Source organism: Martes martes (genome assembly GCF_963455335.1).
Source record: "Martes martes genome assembly, chromosome: 12".
Taxonomy (NCBI): domain Eukaryota; kingdom Metazoa; phylum Chordata; class Mammalia; order Carnivora; family Mustelidae; genus Martes; species Martes martes.
The window spans coordinates 69,845,635-69,863,628 of NC_137900.1; the positions used below are offsets into that span (position 1 = coordinate 69,845,635).

At 38.0% G+C, this 17,994-nt stretch overlaps 1 protein-coding gene across 1 annotated transcript in view; it reads left to right on the top strand.

The window, feature by feature from the left end:
• The window catches only part of FKTN (fukutin), a 67,968-nt gene extending 50,353 nt beyond the window's left edge, over positions 1-17,615 (top strand). The window contains exon 10 of the mRNA XM_080819332.1: positions 16,985-17,615. Coding sequence (XP_080675458.1) covers positions 16,985-17,198 — 214 coding nt within the window. The 3' untranslated portion in view covers positions 17,199-17,615. The remainder of the gene's footprint in view (positions 1-16,984) is intronic.
• The last annotated feature ends 379 nt before the right edge of the window (positions 17,616-17,994 follow it).

A 17,994-nucleotide genomic window follows, 5' to 3' on the forward strand; every position in this document is an offset into this window, starting at 1 on the left:
ATCACATGTCCCAGTTCTGCCCATCCAAGGGCATTGAGTTGTCTTTTTTTGATATTGCTCCTCAGTATCTCTAACTGGAAATAATCTCCCCTTCCTCTGAATTTCCGTAGATTTTTTTTTCTTTATTTTTCTCATCCCTTATTTGAGGACATCTGCTGATTTGTCTGTCCTTTCTGAGTTACAGATAGAATCAGGCCTGGCAAATCTGTTGCAGCTGAGTGAGACCTGGGCCCTTCATGAAACCAAAATCAGTTCTTAAGTGTATTTGTTTTGTTAAGATGATAAGGTGATGTCAGATTAATGTGTTGATCCAACTTACCACGTTTGGAGAATCAGAGCCATAAGGTCAAGCCACCCAGTTTTTTAGTCATTTTGCTTTACCAGAAGCTAAAAATGAGAGTTTGTTGTTGAATCCCCACTCATAGGTTCTCTCAGCTTCATAGATTGATACCAGGCTCCTGTGGTTTTAGCTCTCAAAAATACACTTGCCTTTTTAGTACTTATAGCTGTGAAGCTAAAAAGGTGAATTTGGATTTTTTTCTTTCTTTCTTTTTTTCCCAATAAAAGCTTAGTTTATTACAGAATTCTAGGTTGACTCTCTATGTCTTCTGGTCTCTGTTGATCATGATAAGCCTATAGCCAGTCAGAGACTTTCCCTTTTTTGGATTCTGTCGTTTCCTGACTGGTTAATTTTAGCCATTCTGTCTGGTGTGAGGTGGTACCTCCTTGTGGTTTTGATTTGTATTTCCCTGATGGTGATGATGCCTTTTTCATATGACTATTGGCCATTTGGATGTCTTCTTTGCAGAAATGTCTGTTCGTGTCTTCTGGCCATTTCTTGATTGGATTATTTGTTCTTTGGGTGTTAAGTTTGATAAGTTCTATATAGATTTTGGATACTAGCCTTTTATCTGATACATGAATATCTTCTCCCATTCTGTTGGTTGTCTTTTGGTTTTGTTGACTTTGGTTTCCTTTGCTATGCAAAAGCTTTTGATCTTGATGATGTCCCAATGGTCATTTTTGCCCTTGCTTCCCTTGTCTTTGATGATCTTTCTAGGAAGATCATCAGCTGTGGCTGAGGTCGAAGAAGTTGCTGCCTGTGTTCTCCTCTAGGATTTTGATGGATTCCTGTCTCATGTTTAGGTCTATGAGCCATTTTGAGCCTATTTTTGTGTGTGGTGTAAGGAAATGACCCAGTTTCACTCTTCTGCATCTGGCTGTGCAATTTTCCCAACACCATTTGTTGACAAGAATGTCTTTTTTCCATTGGACGTTCGTTCCTGCTTTGTTGAAAATTAGTTGACCAAGAGACAAGGGTCCATTTCTGGGCTCTCTATTCTGTTCCATTGATCTATGTGTCTGTTTTTGTGCCAGTACCATACTGTCTTGATGATTATAGCATTATAATAGAACTTGAAGTCTGGAATTGTGATGCCACCAACTTTGGTTTTCTTTTTCAACATTCCTCTGGCTGTCCGGGGTCTTTTCTGGTTCCACACAAATTTTAGGATTATTTGTCCCATTTCTGTGAAAAAAGTTGGTGGTATTTTGATAGGGATTGCAGTAAATGTGTAGATTGCTCTAGGTAGCATAGACGTTTTAACAATATTTGTTCTTCCAATCCATGAGCACAGAACATTTTTCCATTTCCTTGTGTCTTCCTCAATTTCTTTCATGAGTATTCTATAGTTTTCTGAGTACAGATTCTCTGCCTCTTCAGTTAGATTTATTCCCAGGTATCTTAGGGTTTTGGTTGTGATTGACTCCTTAATTTCTCTTTCTTCTGTCTTATTGTTGGTTTATAGCACTGCAAATGATTTCTGTGCATTGATTTTATACCTGCCACTTTACTGAATTCTTGTATGAGTTCTAGCAGTTTTGGAGTGGCGTCTTTTGAGTTTTCCACATAAGGTATCATATCATCTGCAAAGAGTGAGAGTTTGACTTCTTTGTCATTTCGGATGCCTTTTATTTCTTTTTGTTGTCTGATTGCTGAGGCTAGGACTTTCAGTACTGTGTTGAATAGTGGGGGTGATCGTGGATATCCCTGCCGTGTTCCTGACCTTAGGGGAAAAGCTCTCAGTTTTTCCCCATTGAGTAGGTTATTCACTGTGGGTTTTTCATAAATGGCTTTGATATTGAAGTATGTACCCTCTATCCCTACAGTGTGAAGAGTTTTGATCAAGAAAGTATGCTATACTTTGTCAAATGCCTTTTCAGCATCTATTGGGAGTGTCATACAGGTCTCATTCTTTCTTTTATTAATGTGTTGTATCACATTGATTGATTTGCGGATGTTGAACCAGGCTTGCAGCCCAGGAATAAATCCCACTTGGTCGTGCTGAATAATCCTTTTAATGTACTGTTGGATCCTATTGGCTAATATTTTGGTGAGAATTTTTGCATCCATGTTTATCAGGGATATGGATCTGTAATTCTCCTTTTTGGTGGGGTCTTTGTCTGGTTTTGGGATCAACGTAATGCTGGCCTCATAAAATGAGTTTGGAAGTTTACCTTCCATTTCTATTTTTTGGAACAGTTTCAGAAGAATAGTTATTAATTCTTCTTTAAATGTTTTATAGAATTTCCCTGGAAAGCCATCTGGCCCCGGGCTCTTGGTGGGAGATTTTTATTACTGTTTCAGTTTCCTTGCTGGTTATGGGTCTGTTCAGGTTTTCTATGTCTTCCTGGTTCAGTTTTGGTAGTTTATACATCTCTAGGAATGCATCTATTTTTTCCAGATTGTCTAGTGTGTTGGCATATAGTTGCTCATAGTATGTTCTTATAATTGTTTGTATTTCTTTGGTTTTGGCTGTGATCTCTCCTCTTTCATTCATGATTATATTTATTTGGGTACTTTCTCTTTCTTTTTGATAAGTCTGGCCAGGGGTTTATCAATCTTATTAATTCTTTCAAAGAACCAGCTCCTAGTTTTGTTGATCTGTTCTACTGTTTTTTGGTTTCTATTTCATTGATTTCTCCTCTGGTCCTTATTATTTCTCTTCTGCTGCTGGGTTTAGGCTTTCTTTGCTGTTCTTTCTCCAGGTCCTTTATGTGTAGGGTTAAATTGTGTACTTGAGACCTTTCTTGTTTCTTGAGAAAGACCTGTATTGCTATATACTTTCCTCTTAGGCCCACCTTTACTGTATCCCAAAGATTTTGAATAGTTGTGTTTTCATTTTCATTTCTTTTTGTTTCCATGAATTTTTTGAAATTCTTCTTTAATTTCCTGGTTGACCCATTCATTCTTTAGTAGAATGCTCTTTAGCCTCCACGTATTTGAGTTCTTCCCAACTTTCCTCTTGTGATTGAGTTCCAGTTTCAAAGCATTCGTGGTCTGAAAATATGCAGGGAATGATCCCAATCTTTTGGTATTGGTTGAGACCTGATTTGTGACCCAGTATGTGATCTATTCTGGAGAATGTTCCATGTGCGCTGGAGAAGAATGTGAGTTCTATTGCTTTGGGAGGGAATGTTCTGAATATATTGTGATGTCCATTTGGTCCAGTGTGTCATTGAAAGCCTTTATTTCCTTGTTGAACTTTTGCTTGGATGATCTGTCCACTTCAGTGAGGGGGGTGTTAAAGTCCCCTGTTATATTATTGTTGATGTGTTTCTTTGATTTTGTTATTACTTGGCTGCTCCCATGTTAGGGGCATTAATATTTAAAATTGTTAGATCTTGTTGGACGAACTCTTTAAGTATGATATTGTGTCCTTCCTCTTCTCTTATTATAGTTTTAGGTTTAAAATCTAATTTGTCTGATACAATAATTGCCACCCCAGCTTTCTTTTGATGTCCATTAACATGGTAAATTGTTTTCCACCCTTTCACTTTAAATCTGGCGGTGTCTTTGGATCTAAAATGAATTTCTTGGAGACAGCATATCAATGGGTCTTGTTTTTTTTATCCAGTCTGATACACTGTGTTTTTTGATTAGGGCATTTCACCCATTTACATTCAGGGTAACTATAGCAAGAAATGAATTTAGTGCCATTGTATTGCCTGTAAGGTGACTGTTAACGTATATTGTCTGTGTTGCCTTCTGGTCTATGTTACTTTTAGGCTCTCTCTTCGCATATAGCACCCCTTTCAATATTTCTTGTAAGGCTGGTATGGTGATCACAAATTCTTTTAGTTTCTATTTGTCCTGAAAGCTTTTTTCTCTCCTATTTTCAGTGACAGCCTTGCTGGATATAGTACTCTTGGCTACATATTTTTCTCGTTTAGTACCCTGAATATATCATGCCAGTCCTTTCTGGCCTGCCAGGTCTCTCTGGATAGGTCTGCTGCCTGTCTAATGTTTTTGCCATTGTAGGTTACAGACCTCTTGTCCCAAGCTGCTTTCAGGATTTTCTCTTTGTCTCTGAGATTTGTAAGTTTTACTATTAGATGTCAGGGTGTTGATCTATTTTTATTGATTTTGAGGGGGGTTTTCTGTGCCTCCTGGATTTTGATCCTTGTTTCCTTCCCCAAATTAGGGAAGTTCCCTGCTATAATTTGCTGCGGTATATCTTCTGTCCCCTCTGTCTTTCTTCTTCTTCTGGGATCCCATTTATTCTAATATTGTTTCACTTTATGGTATCACTCATCTCTCAAATTTTCCCCTCGTGATCCAATAGTTATTTATCTCTCTTTTTCTCAGCTTCTTTATTCTTCATCATTTGGTCTTCTATATCACTAATTCTCTCTTCTGCCTCATTTATCCTAGCACTTAGAGCCTCCATTTTTTATTGTACCTTATTAATAGCCTTTTTTGATTTCCAGTTGGTTAGATTTTTACTTCTCCAGAAAGGAATTCTCTAGTATCTTATATGCTTTTTCCAAGCCCAGCTAGTATCTTTATAATCGTTATTCTGAACTCTAGGTCTGACATCTTACTTATCATGTTCATGTTGTTTAGCTCCCTGGCAGCTGGTACAATCCTTGTCCTTTTTTTCTGAGGTGAGTTTTTACAACTTGTCATTTTGTCCAGAGAAGAACAGATGAATGAGAGAACAAAATGCTAAAAGGATAACAACAACCCTAGATAAATATTCACCAAACAAATCAGAAGAGACCCACAACTGGGGGGAAAAGAAAAAAAAGAAATAAAGAAAAGAAGAATATGATCAGGCTGGTGAACAGAACAAAGCCATACACTAGATTTTGGGTGTATTTTGGTCTGTTAGAAGAAACTGACAGCCAACATTTTAAAGAAAGAAAAATTTGTATATATACAAAAATAAGGGTAAATACAATGAAGGGATAGAATATGACTGTAAAAATGAAGATTTAAAAAGACTTTTTTTTTTTTTTTAAGCCTTTTAAAAAGGAATTGATAAGCGGTGCCTGGGTGGCTCAGTGGGTTAAGCCTCTGCCTTCGGCTCAGGTCATGATCCCAGGGTCCTGGGATCGAGCCCTGCATCAGGCTCTCTGCTCACCAGGGAGCCTGCTTCCTCCCTCTCTCTCTGCCTGCCTCTCTGCCTACTTGTGATCTCTGTCTATCAAATAAATAAATAAAATCTTTAAAAAAATAAAAAGGAATTGATAAGTTGGCTGAAAAAAGAAAGAAGAAAAGTTTAATTTTTCAAAAAAAAGGAGAGAGAGAATATGATCAAGTGGGTGAATAGAAAAAGCCATGCAATAGATGTAGGGTATATTTTGGTCTGTTGGAAGAATCTGTATCCCAAAATTTTGAAGAAAGAAAGCTTATATATGTACAAAAAATAAGGTTAAATATGGTGAAGGGATAGAATATAACTCTAAAAGTGAATATTATAAATGACTTTTTAAAAAGGTATTGATAAGTTGGTTGAAAAAGGGAAGAAAGGGGCGCCTGGGTGACTTCATCGTTAAGCGTCTGCTTTTGGCTCAGGTCATGATCTCGGGGTCCCGGGATGGAACCCCACATCAGGCTCCCTGCTCAGTGGGGAGTCTGCTTCTCCCTCTCCCACTCCCCCTGTTTGTGTTCCCTCTCTCGCTGTCTCTGTTAAATAAATAGAATTTTTTTTCTTTTTTGACAGAGACACAGCGGGAGAGGGAACACAAGCAGGAGGGTGAGAGAGGGAGAAGCAGGCTTCCCACTGAGCAGGGAGCTGATGTGCGTCTTAATCCCAGGACCCCAGGATCATGACCTGAGCCAAAGGTAGATGCTTAACTACTGAGCCACCCAGGTGCCCCAATAATTAGAATCTTACCAAAAAAAAAAAAAAAAAAAAAAAAAAAAAAAGAAAGTAAAAGGAAAGAAGAAAAATTAAAAAGAACAGAAAAAAATGATGAAAATTAAAAATACTAACTTTGAAAGACTAAAGAATCATAAGGAAAAGCCATGAATTCTATGTGCTATATTCCCCTGGCATTGAAGTTTTACAGTTCTCATTGATCAGTAAACTTGGTCTTGGCAAAATGTTCTTGCTGAGCTTCTGGGGGAGGGGCCTGTTGCAGTGATTTTCAAATGTCTTTGCATCAGGCAGAATTGCACCATCTTTGCTAGGGGTCAGGCTAAGTAATCTGCTCCGGTTTGCTCTCGGTAGCTTTGGTTCTCTGAAGGCTTTCTGTGCAGTTTTAGAGGATGAAAATGAAAATGGTGTCCTCCCAGTCTCTGGCCAGGAGGAGGCTGGGAGGAGGGGGTCCCTCTCCTCATTGTGCTCTCAGAGAAAAGCAGTCAGTCACTCCTGTCTCCCTGGTCTGCGGCCACACTCTGTGCTTACTCAGCCTGTGAGCAAGGATTATTTCTTTAAATTAGTATATTTAAAACATTGGCCTTTCTGAAAATGACTCACATTTCCTACTCTGTTTATGCCTTTGTATCTTACAACAGATACATTGTCTTAGGTTTCCTTAATTATATCTCCAAACCTCTAGTGGGTAGCAGGTACAAAGTATATCATTGAGGGAAGAACTTTGAATGAATTTTATTTGGTAATTGTATACAAGATACAGAAGTGGGAGTTATTCATATAGTCATCTTTGCTTATTTTTTTTAAAATGATTTTATTTATTTATTTGACAGAGAGAGAGATCACAAGTAGGCAGAGAGGCAGGCAGAGACGGGGGGGAAGCAGGCTCCCTGCTGAGCAGAGAGCCCAATGCAGGGCTCGATCCCGGACCCTGAGACCATGACCCAAGCCAAAGAGAGAGGCTTAACCCACTGAGCCACCCAGGTGCCCCCTTTTAAGAGAAGATTACCTCAGGGGTGCCTGGCTGCTCAAGTCAGGAGAGGATGTGACTCGAGCTTGGGACTATAATTTTGAGCCCCACATTGGGTGTAAATTACCTGAGAATGAATAAATTACCTGAGAATGAATAAATGGCAGACCTTTCATTTATGTGACATAATTTATATTTTTTAAGACTGCCATATGTCTTGTTTGAATGTAGTTCTATAAACTCTTTTATAAGGTAGTAGAATAAGAGAAATAAAAACATATTTTCACTAAAAGAGTTGACATGTATGTTTGTAGCATTCTTATTCATGGTAGCCAGAAAAATGGAAACAACCCAAATGTCCATCTTCTGGTGACCAGATAAATTATACTATGTTTAGGCAATAAAATACTACTCTACAGTAAAGAGAAATGAACTGCTGATATGTGCAATAGCATAAATGAATCTCCAAAATATGCTCAGTGGAGGAAGTCAGATAGGAAGAGTACATACTATGTAACTGCATGTATTTGAAATTGTAGAACAGGCAAAACCAATGAAGGATATAGTAAGATCAGTGATTGCTAGGGGCCAGGGTGGATCTACTCTATGACTTGCCAAAGAGCACAGCGACAGTGTCTTAATTGCTGTGGTATTTACACAGGTATATGTGTTTGTCAAAACTTAAAATGGGTGCAGTTTGTTATATGTAAATTACTTCTTTAAAAATGTATTTAGAAAAAAAATTTATTTACAAGTTTAAAAAATTTATGGGACACCTGGGTGCCTCAGTCAGTTAAGTGTCTGACTCTTGATTTCATCTCAGGTCATGATGTCAGGATCATGGGCTCGAGCCCTACATCAGGTTTTGCATTCAGCATGGATTCTGCTTGTTTCTCTTTTCCTGCTTCTCCCCCCCATTCCTGAGCATGCTCTCTCTCTCTAAAATAAATAAGTGAAATCTTAAAAAAATTATGACTTAGAAAACCAATGTGAAGAGGAAAGAGCTCAAGATTACATACTGAAATGGAGGGGTAACTGGGACCAGAGGGATGAATTTGATCAAGGTAGGCTTAATTGCAATGATAAGCTTTGAGCCTTTTGCATCTGATTTGACAAATTAGGTAATCTGAGTTCAAAATAAAACAAGCTTTTTCTATTTAGTATAAAAGTTGAAATCATAATTTAATCTCTTTTTAAAATTATCTATTAGATCCAAAGAGAAATACTATTAACATTGTCTGAGAGAAAGCAAGCACAGCTGAGTCTGATTGTTGATAAACTATAGATCTAATTTTTGGAAGTTATGCAGTAGAAATAAAAATGTCCTGGGGCTTTGTTTCTGGCATTAAAAAAGAGTTTTGAGCATGCTTTAAATGGATAGTCTTTGATATAGTCATGGAGGTGCATTCAGGTGTTACATGATAACAACCACTTATACAAGCTTTAATTTGTCTACTCATTGATGATATAAATTTTTTCTTGTTTCTCCTGTGGTACAGATAATCAATAGTTATGTCTTATGGAGACTGCATAGCAGAGTTTAAAAGTCAGTAGGATAAATGGAATCACTCAATTTACACTGGAAGTCAGTGGGAAAATAAGATTCAGTGGGTAGAATTTTATTTTATAAAACATGTATGTGCTGTGTATATTGCTTATATGTTAGAAGTTTGGGATAGGAGTGGTGTAGGGGATGAATAAAGATCTCAGCGATTATATTCTAGTTTAGGCTTTGAAAAGTATATTAGCCATTTCGGTATTATTTTTTTTTTTTTTTTTTTTTTTTTTTTATTTATTTGTCAGAGAGAGAGAGGAGCGAGAGTGAGCACAAGTAGACAGAGTGGCAGGCAGAGGCAGAGGGAGAAGCAGGCTCCCTGCCGAGCAAGGAGCCCGATGTGGGACTCCATCCCAGGACGCTGGGATCATGACCTGAGCCGAAGGCAGCTGCTCAACCAACTGAGCCACCCAGGCGTCCCTCGGTATTATTTTTTGCTTCTGTGTTTTCTGTGGTAGAATTTGAGGGGCTTAGTGGAAGAGATCATTAAAAAAATGCTAGTCAGCATGCTGTAACCTTGGTTCTCAAGAATAGATTGCAATTCTTAGAGAATTGGGCAAAATTGATGGTAGGGACTTAATGACTTACTGTGTACAGTAATTCCTCACTTTGCCACATTCCCTTTGGTTCAGTACAAATCACTGATGAATATGTCTAAAAGACATACCTAATTAACATCACTGAGTATCATGGAAATGTAAATCAAAAACCACAATGAGATCTCATCTTAGGCCTGTCAATTAAAAAACATAAGGAATAACAGTGTTTTCAAGGATGTGGAGAAAAAGGAACCCTCATACACTGTTGGTGGGAATGTAAATTGGTTCAGCCACTGTGGAAAACAGTATGGAGTTTCCACAAAAAATTAGAAATAGAAATATCATATCCAGTAATTCCACTATTGGATACTTACCGAAAGAAAACAGAAACACTAGTTTGGAAAGATATATGTACCCCTGTTTATTTCAGCATTATTTACGATAGTCAAGATATGGAAGCAAACTAAGGGTCCATCAATAAACAAATGTCTCAGGAAGATGTAAAGAGTACACACACTACACACACACACAGACACCCACACACACAGTAGAATATTACACGACCGTGAAAATAGATGAGCTTTTGCCATTTGAGAAAGCATGAATGGACCTAGAGAATGTTATACTAAGTGAAATAAGTCAGACTGAGAAGGACAAGTACCGCGTGATTTCATGCATAAGTGAAATCTAAAAAAAACTAAACTAAATGAATGAACAAGCAGAAAACAGAATTAGGCCTATAAATACAGAGAACAAACTGATGGTTGCCAGGGAGGAGGGGTATGGGGAGTTGGACAAAATGGGTTAAGGGAAGTGGGACATATAGACTTCCAGTATGTAATGAATAAGTCATGGGAATAAAAGGCACAGCTTAAGGAATATAGTCAATAATATTATAATGCCAATGTATTGGGACAGAAGGCAGCTACACTTGTGATGAACATAGTATAATGTATAAACTTGTCTAATTACTGTGTTGTACACATGAAACTTATGTAACATTGTGGTCACCTATACTCAAATGAATATTAAAAAATAAATATAAAATCAAAGAAAATGAAAAATAAAAGATACAGCTGAGCTAAAAGAAATTGGAGTGAACGACGAAAAACAGTATTTAAACAGAATTCCCAAATTAAAGACAGATAACCAGGATAAATAATAAGTCTATATCTAGATACTTCCTAAGAAAACTATAATGTCAAAAACAAAAATTTGGGGCTCCTGGGTGCTCATTCGGTTAAGCATCAGCCTTTAGCACAGGTCATGATCCCAGGGCCCTGGGATTGAGCCCTGCATTGGTCTCCCTGCTCAGCAGGGAGCCTACTACTCCCTCTCCTCCACTTGTGCTCTCTCTTACTATCTCTGTCGCTATCTCTGTCACTCTCAAATAAATAAATACATCTTTTTTTTTTTTAAGATTTGTTTTTATTTATTTGAGAGAGAGACAGTGAGAGAGAGCAGAGAGGGGAGAAGGTCAGAGGGAGAAGCAGATTGCCTGTAGAGCTGGGAGCCAATGTGGGACTCGATCCGGGAACTCTGGGGTCATGACCCAAGCCAAAGGCAGTCGCTTAACCAACTGAGCCACCCAGGTGCCCAAATAAATACAATCTTTTAAAAAATTTTTGTTTTCAGGCTACTAGACAAAATAGATTGTTCACAAAGGAGCAGCAAATATACCTCTTTAACAATAGAGGCCAGAAGATAATGGAGGTTATAGTATTTTTCAAAAGCTGAGGAGAAATAACTAAGTTATATGCAGTTAAAACTAACATTCAAGAGGGAGGTCAGGATAAAGACATTTACATGTGTAAAAAGATTAAGAAAGTTCATGTCTCAGAGATCCATGCTTAAAGATCTATTAAAGGACACAGAAGGAAGACATAATATATATGACATAATGGTGAACAAAAAAATGTGTACAGTATGTCAGTAAATTGGTGAGCCATTGTCTATAAAAAATAAAATGACAACGTGTTAAAAAGAGAAAAGTTAGAAAGGGAAACTCTTGATGATAATAAGTTGAGGAGGAGATGATTTTTCAGTGTTGAATAAAATATATCTAAGTTCTGTGTAGTAGGAAGAGGGTCGAGATTCTGCACATATTCAGTTTTTATTAGAAACTCTTACAGTGAAATATATAGGTTAAAAAATAGACAGTAGCGGGGCACCTGGGTGGCTCAGCGGGTTAAAGCCTCTGCCTTTGGCTCAGGTCATGGTCCCAGGGTCCTGGGATCAAGCCCTGCATCGGGCTCTCTGCTCAACAGGGAACCTGCTTCCTCCTCTCTCTCTGCCTGCCTCTCTTCCTACTTATGATTTCTCTGTCAAATAAATAAATAAATAAAAGGATCCCTACTGCAAAAAAAAAAAAAAAAAAAATAGACAGCGGGTGCCTGGGTGGCCCAGTGGGTTGAGCCTCTGCCTTTGGCTCAGGTCATGATCTCAGGGTCCTGGGATTGAGCCCCGCATGGGGGGGGGTGTCTCTGCTCAGCAGGGAACCTGCTTCCCCCACCCCTCTGCCTGCCTCTCTGCCTACTTGGTATCTCTCTCTCTTTGTCAAATAAATAAATAAAATCTTTAAAAACAATAGTAGCTATTATAAATAGTAGCTACTGCTAGATAGAAATATTATGTAAAACTTATGAATATGGGTGCCTGGCTGGCACATTTGATAGAGTGTGTGACTCTTGATCTTGGGGTTGTAAGTTCAAGCCCCATGTTGGGTGTAGAAATTATTTTATTTTAAGATTTTATTTATTATTCATGAGAGACAGAGAAAGAGAGAGAAGCAGAGGAAGAAGCAGGATCCATGCTAAGCAGGGAGCTTGATGTGGTACTTGATCCCAGGACTCTGGGATCATGACCTGAGCTGAAGGTAGACGTTTAACCATCTGAGCCACCCAGGTGCCCAGGTGCAGAAATTAATTTATTTAAAAAAAATAAAATTGTTAAAAAATTAACTTCCAAATAAGCAGAACAAATGAGAATTTAATAAACCTTTGTCAATTAAATGAAATTAGGAAAGGTAGGACAAAGAAAAGTTATGGCAAACTGAAAACATGCAAAGATAATTGTGACAACAGTCAACACTGTAATACCACTTACTGTGTATGTGCTAGACACTATTCTAAGTACTTTATTTATTCTATGCTAACATCTCTCTAAGGTTAGTACCCTCATTTTTTTTTAAGATTTTATTTATTTATTTGACAGATAGAGATCACAAGTAGGCAGAGAGGCAGGCAGAGAGAGTGGAGGAAGCAGGCTCCCTGTGGAGCAGAGAACCTGATGTGGGGCTCGATCCCAGGACTCTGGGATCGTGATCTGAGCCGAAGGCAGAGGCTTTAACCCACTGAGCCACCCAGGCGCCCCAGTACCCTCATTTTATAAATGAAATGAAGAAGTTAAGGCACAAAGAGATTGACTAATGTATTATACCTGGTAAGAAGTGGAGCCAGGATTTGAGCCCAGGCAGTCTGGCTCTAGAATTCAAAATATGTCTAAATATAAAATTAATTACAGGAAATATTAACAGATTAAGCTAACTCATGTAAAGATGAAGATTAAAATGAGATAGAAAAACAGAACATAGCTATATTAACGCTTGGCAAGAGGCACACCTTAAGCAAAATCACACAGAAATGTTGAAAATTATAGGGATGGAAAAAGATATGCCCCAATATTATTAACTAAAGAAAACTGCTGCTGTAATGTTAGTATCAGGCAAAATAGAATTTTAGGGGGAAAATATTAAAGGATTGAAAGGCCCACAACATAATTTTCCAAAGAAATATTGTGTGATTTTAATAACATGGTCTTCAGGGGCACCTGCATAGCTCAGTAGTTAAGTGTCTGACTCTTGATTTCGGCTTAGGTCATAATCTCAGAGTTGTGCTCAGCATGGAGCCTGCTTGAGATTCTGTTGTTCGCTCTGCCTCTCCACTTGCTAGCTCGCTCTCTCTCTCTCTCTTTCTCAATGTAAATAAGTAAAATCTTAAAAAAAAAAATATGGTCTTCAAGTATGTAAATCAAAATCTGATGAAATTCTAATGAATATTTAATATGCCCACGATTATGGTGGGAGATTCTGAAATATTTTTATTTAAAAAACTGCTGATTCAGGCAAAGAAGAAATTAGTAACCTATTGAAAACATGAAGAAAATCAACAAGCTTGATTTATTGGATATATAGAAAAATCTTCACCCAATAAATGCTGAATATACTTTCTTGTCTGCTATAAATAGAACATTTACAAAACTTGATCATGTATTCTATCAAATTTTGTAGTTCTTGTGTATTAGTGTAATTTTCAGCATTAATGTTTAAAAGATCGAAGAGAAAAAACCCTCCATTATCATTTGATGACATTAAAAACTTTTGATAAATTTCATAATTAACCGAAAGTAGGGGAAAGGCCTTTTAGCAAGCTTGGAGTAAAATGGATTTGGAATCAGAAAAAAAAAAAAAAATGTGTGCTCTGCCTGCCTCTATTAAGCAGAATGCTAGAGGGCTTAGGCACTGGAATAGCACAAGAAAAAGAAATTAAGGATTGGTAATGAGAATAAACCATTTGTGTTGTTTTGCAGGAAATTCTTGTTTGAAAACATGGCTCTGCTGTTCCAATTCCAGAGTTTAATGCAACTTATGTTTAAAAAGGTCAAATTCAGTTGTAAATGATGGTGCCTCTCTTTCACTTAGTCTAGCTAACTAGTAATAATAAAAACAGTGTTTTCCATTTAGCAATTATGCTCATGGGATATACAATTAAACTGATGAGATTACTTTATCTAACCACCGGTAAGTAATTTTACAGATTACAAGGCATTTTGTAAGGAAAAAAATGAAATAGTTTACTCCAACTCTTTTTTTTTTTTTTTTAAGCTCCAACCAACTCTTAATTCTAATCTTTCATGCAGAGATAAAATGAAGTAAACATGCTATGAAATAGAAAATGTGAATGGAAAGATTTGTATGTGTGTGAAAAGATCCCTTGAGCTTACAAGGGTTGCCTTAGTCAGAATTTAAATCTGTTCACATTTTGGATCCTGTCCCAGAGCTCTAAAGTACACACTGCTTACCCAAACTTAACCTTAGCTCCAAAAGCTAAGGTAATGTCGCAGACCCATGGTGTGTTCTAGTCTTAGTCATTGTTTACTGGTAACCTGGACAGAGTACATGGTATGTGGTGTTCTGTGCCACCCACCCCCTCTCTGCCTCTCCTCTATCCTATTTAACAATCAGCTTTCACATTTTATGGTTTATCTTTCTTCTTCTCCTAGGAAGCTGGAATATTCTTTTTGCTGATTGAATTGAAAATTTTTTAGTGAAAAGAAAACCACAGTGATTTAGGGATGTTTCCATTTAGGAACACAAATGAACATTGAAGTTAAATTTTCTTTGAATTATTTTTCACACTGTTTATTTTTAATGTTTTGGTTTTATTCATTTGAACATTTCATTGTTTTAAATACTACTTTCATTAAAATTTGTAGTATTCTCATTTACCGTATCTATCCTGGACCTCTGATTTTTCTTTCTTTCACCTCTTTGATGGACTGTAGGGGCTAATATTTAAGAGACGAGTTTCCTGCCCTGTGTTTTGGAGATAGGTCATAATTTCTGCCTCATTTCAACTAGAGTATGTCAACTTGGTAGGATGGGACAGGTGAACATTCTTTTGACCAGTATCTGATAGGAGAGGGTGGAGGCCCATGATGGATGGCTGGTCTGATGACAAAATAAGCAATTCCATGAATATGAGTGTGCAGAATAAAATTGGGACCAGCAGATGGTGGAGCTCTGCTGTATCTTATTTCTTCCTCAGCTATGAGATTTGCTGTGGCCGTCTTTTCACAGAAGCCAGCTGGGATTGTCTATTAACTGCCAGCACCCATTGGTTTGGGTAGAAGGGACTTGTTGCTTTCTTTTTAATTTGTTCAGCCTCTCGTTTTCATGTATGGCTTTATGTTCATCTGGTGGTAAAACATGATATTTAAAAGCAGAATATTATGAGAACTGACCTTTCCTTGGAGAACATCCCAGCTAGATCCCATTTCCACAATATGATTATGCTTTGACATCTGGCTCTTTCCTGTTTCTTTTTTCTTTAATCCTCTGATAATTTAAATTTCTGTGATCTCTGCTATTGTCACTTCAAATCTCATTACTGAAAGTTCTTTTCATGTCATGAAGAGAAGAAACATTTCTTAGAAAACACCAACACAGAATATCGGGCTATAATATAAACTTAAAACTAACGAAACTGTTTGTTTTAGCTTTCCTTTATGATATATTGAGTTTAATTCACTGATCTAGAGTACCTTTAAGAAACATGTTTTGGCTTAATTTCCTAAACTTAGCTGCTAGTTAAAATAGTTCCACTAGACATAGAGTAAAATTCATTGTAACTAACATTGCCTGAGCTGGTGTAGAGATTCTTTAGCATTTGAGACGAAAGAAAGCCAGGAACTACAGGTAGGTTCATGGGAGGGACAGAGGTCTGGGAATGCATCTTGGAGTCATACTTGCTGTCTTCCCTGGGAAGTCCAGGTTATGAAAGAAAAGATTCACCTCACACATATGCTGCTTATTTTAGTGTTCTGTAGAGTCTTTCAGTAGCAGTTTGAATTTAATGGGGATTTAATGATGTGTGAACTGTTAAAAATAAGAAAGTAAGTTTGTGGCTGAGAACAGAGATTTTAAAAGGGCAGGTGGGTAAAATAATAGAGCAGGAGGAATATGGTTAGTATAGCTGTCTTTAAGGGACATCAGGACATCTAGACATTAGACTTCTATTCCTGCATTTGAGGAGGGGGCAGGGGGGGTGAAGCTTTCCTCAAAAACCCATCTTAGTGCATCCTACCATGTTCACATATCATAAAAAATTTTCACTGCAGTCTGAGTTAGGAAAGGAGTTTGAAAAATACCCTGGCTGACCCGGGGAGTTTCTTCTTTAGCTATCTAAGCTAAGTAGGTTATCAAAAGCCATCTAAAAGCACAGTGAAACCTGGGACACAGGAGTTACTAAGACCTGCCTCAAAGGCACAGGCATATGTGATGCTGTTGTTGGAGAATGTCCTGTATTGCCAGAGTTGATTCAGGTTCTCTGGCAGACTAGAAGAGTTGTTTCCTTTCACACTGCTACATGTGCCTCCCTCTGTGTAGGAAGAATCACAAGTATTAGAAATGTATAAAAAAAAGAATTATATATATTCATTGGTTTACCTGAGATGTTTAAGGAATGGCCACAGCCAAATGCAAGTCCTTTCCTACAGTTTTCTGAGCTGTAACATTTTCCTCCACCTTTTGGGCGCTTTTGGCTTTGACTTCATTCTCAGACAGTCTCTCCCTGCTGTTAGATAACAGATGCTCAGCTCCCATCCCACCAGCTTAGAAACCTCCGCAAAAAGAATGCCTCTTTCTTCTGTGGTTTCAGCGGAAATCCCAAAGCTGACTTTTATTTGCCTAATGTGTGTATATTCCTGTCCCTGATCCAATCACTATAATGTACTGGTTAGGCCTGGGGTTTTTTTTTTACCCATCTCTGGGGATTGGGGGTGGGGATGCTGTTAACATTATAAGAGGAAGGGGATTCTGAACAGTCAGAAACACAGAATGTCCACTGTATCTCTTCCCAAAGCTATCTGGTGGGAGAGGACTTTCCTTGGGCCCAGATGCACTAGCAGCAGGGTTCTTTAGAGCAAACTTGTACTGTTGAGCCTAACTCCTCTCCCCATTGCCTCTGTTTTGCCACAGATACCTGTTTCCCAAGTTTACACTGTGCTGGACCGAGTTTGTAGACATGAAGATTCATGTGCCCTGTGAAACTATTGAATACATTGAAGCCAACTATGGTAAGACCTGGAAGATTCCTGTGAAGACATGGGACTGGAAGCGCTCTCCCCCCAATGTGCAGCCCAACGGAGTCTGGCCTATTTCTGAGTGGGATGAGGTTATCCAGTTATACTGAGACAGTAAGTTGAAATGGTAGCATTCCCCTTCTGACACAAAGATGGGTAACTGTTTCAGAAGATAAATCTCTCTTTGTCAGACGTAAGTAGGGCCGAAGATATATGTCAAGTCTGAAGATGCAGGAAGAGTCCTAACTTTGGAGCCACGTGATTTAGTTCTCTCATTTCACTTTTGTTAAGGAGTCCCTGTACACTGTCCCAGGTACAGTGCTAGGTTTGAGCGGAGAAGCAGAGATGACTGACATCATGCCTGTCTCTCTTTCCCTTCCCTTTGGTAAGCACCTCAATTTTCCTTTGAGGGAAGCACCCTTACCCTTCAAAGCTCTTACAGAATATGATATTCTTTCAAAATGTTAGATAACGTTTGGACTGGAAGATGGGTTCATCGGGCAAAGCTAATGAAGGATATACCAGTGAAAAAAGAATAACCCGTTCCTGTAATCAGCAGTTAAGCTTGTATGTTCGTGCTGCTTTTAAGACTGTAGAGTTGCAGTTAATATTTAAGTGATCATACTTTAGGTGGCATCAAGAAAGGATGCAAGCAGATTTCATTTTACAAGCAGCCCCATATGGAATTAATTTAGAGTACAGAGCATCATTCTCTAAGAATGAGAGCTGCTTTCTTGCTTTGTCCGAGATATGCAAATTTCTGTAATTTTCTATTTTCGTATTTGAAATGAAAAGGAAGCTTGTGCTTGTGTGATGCTTTAATTTCCAGCCATTGTGAGAATATTTTCACTGACCTCTGTAGCACTTGTTAACAAATCATTCAAGCAAGATCATGCTTTTGACATG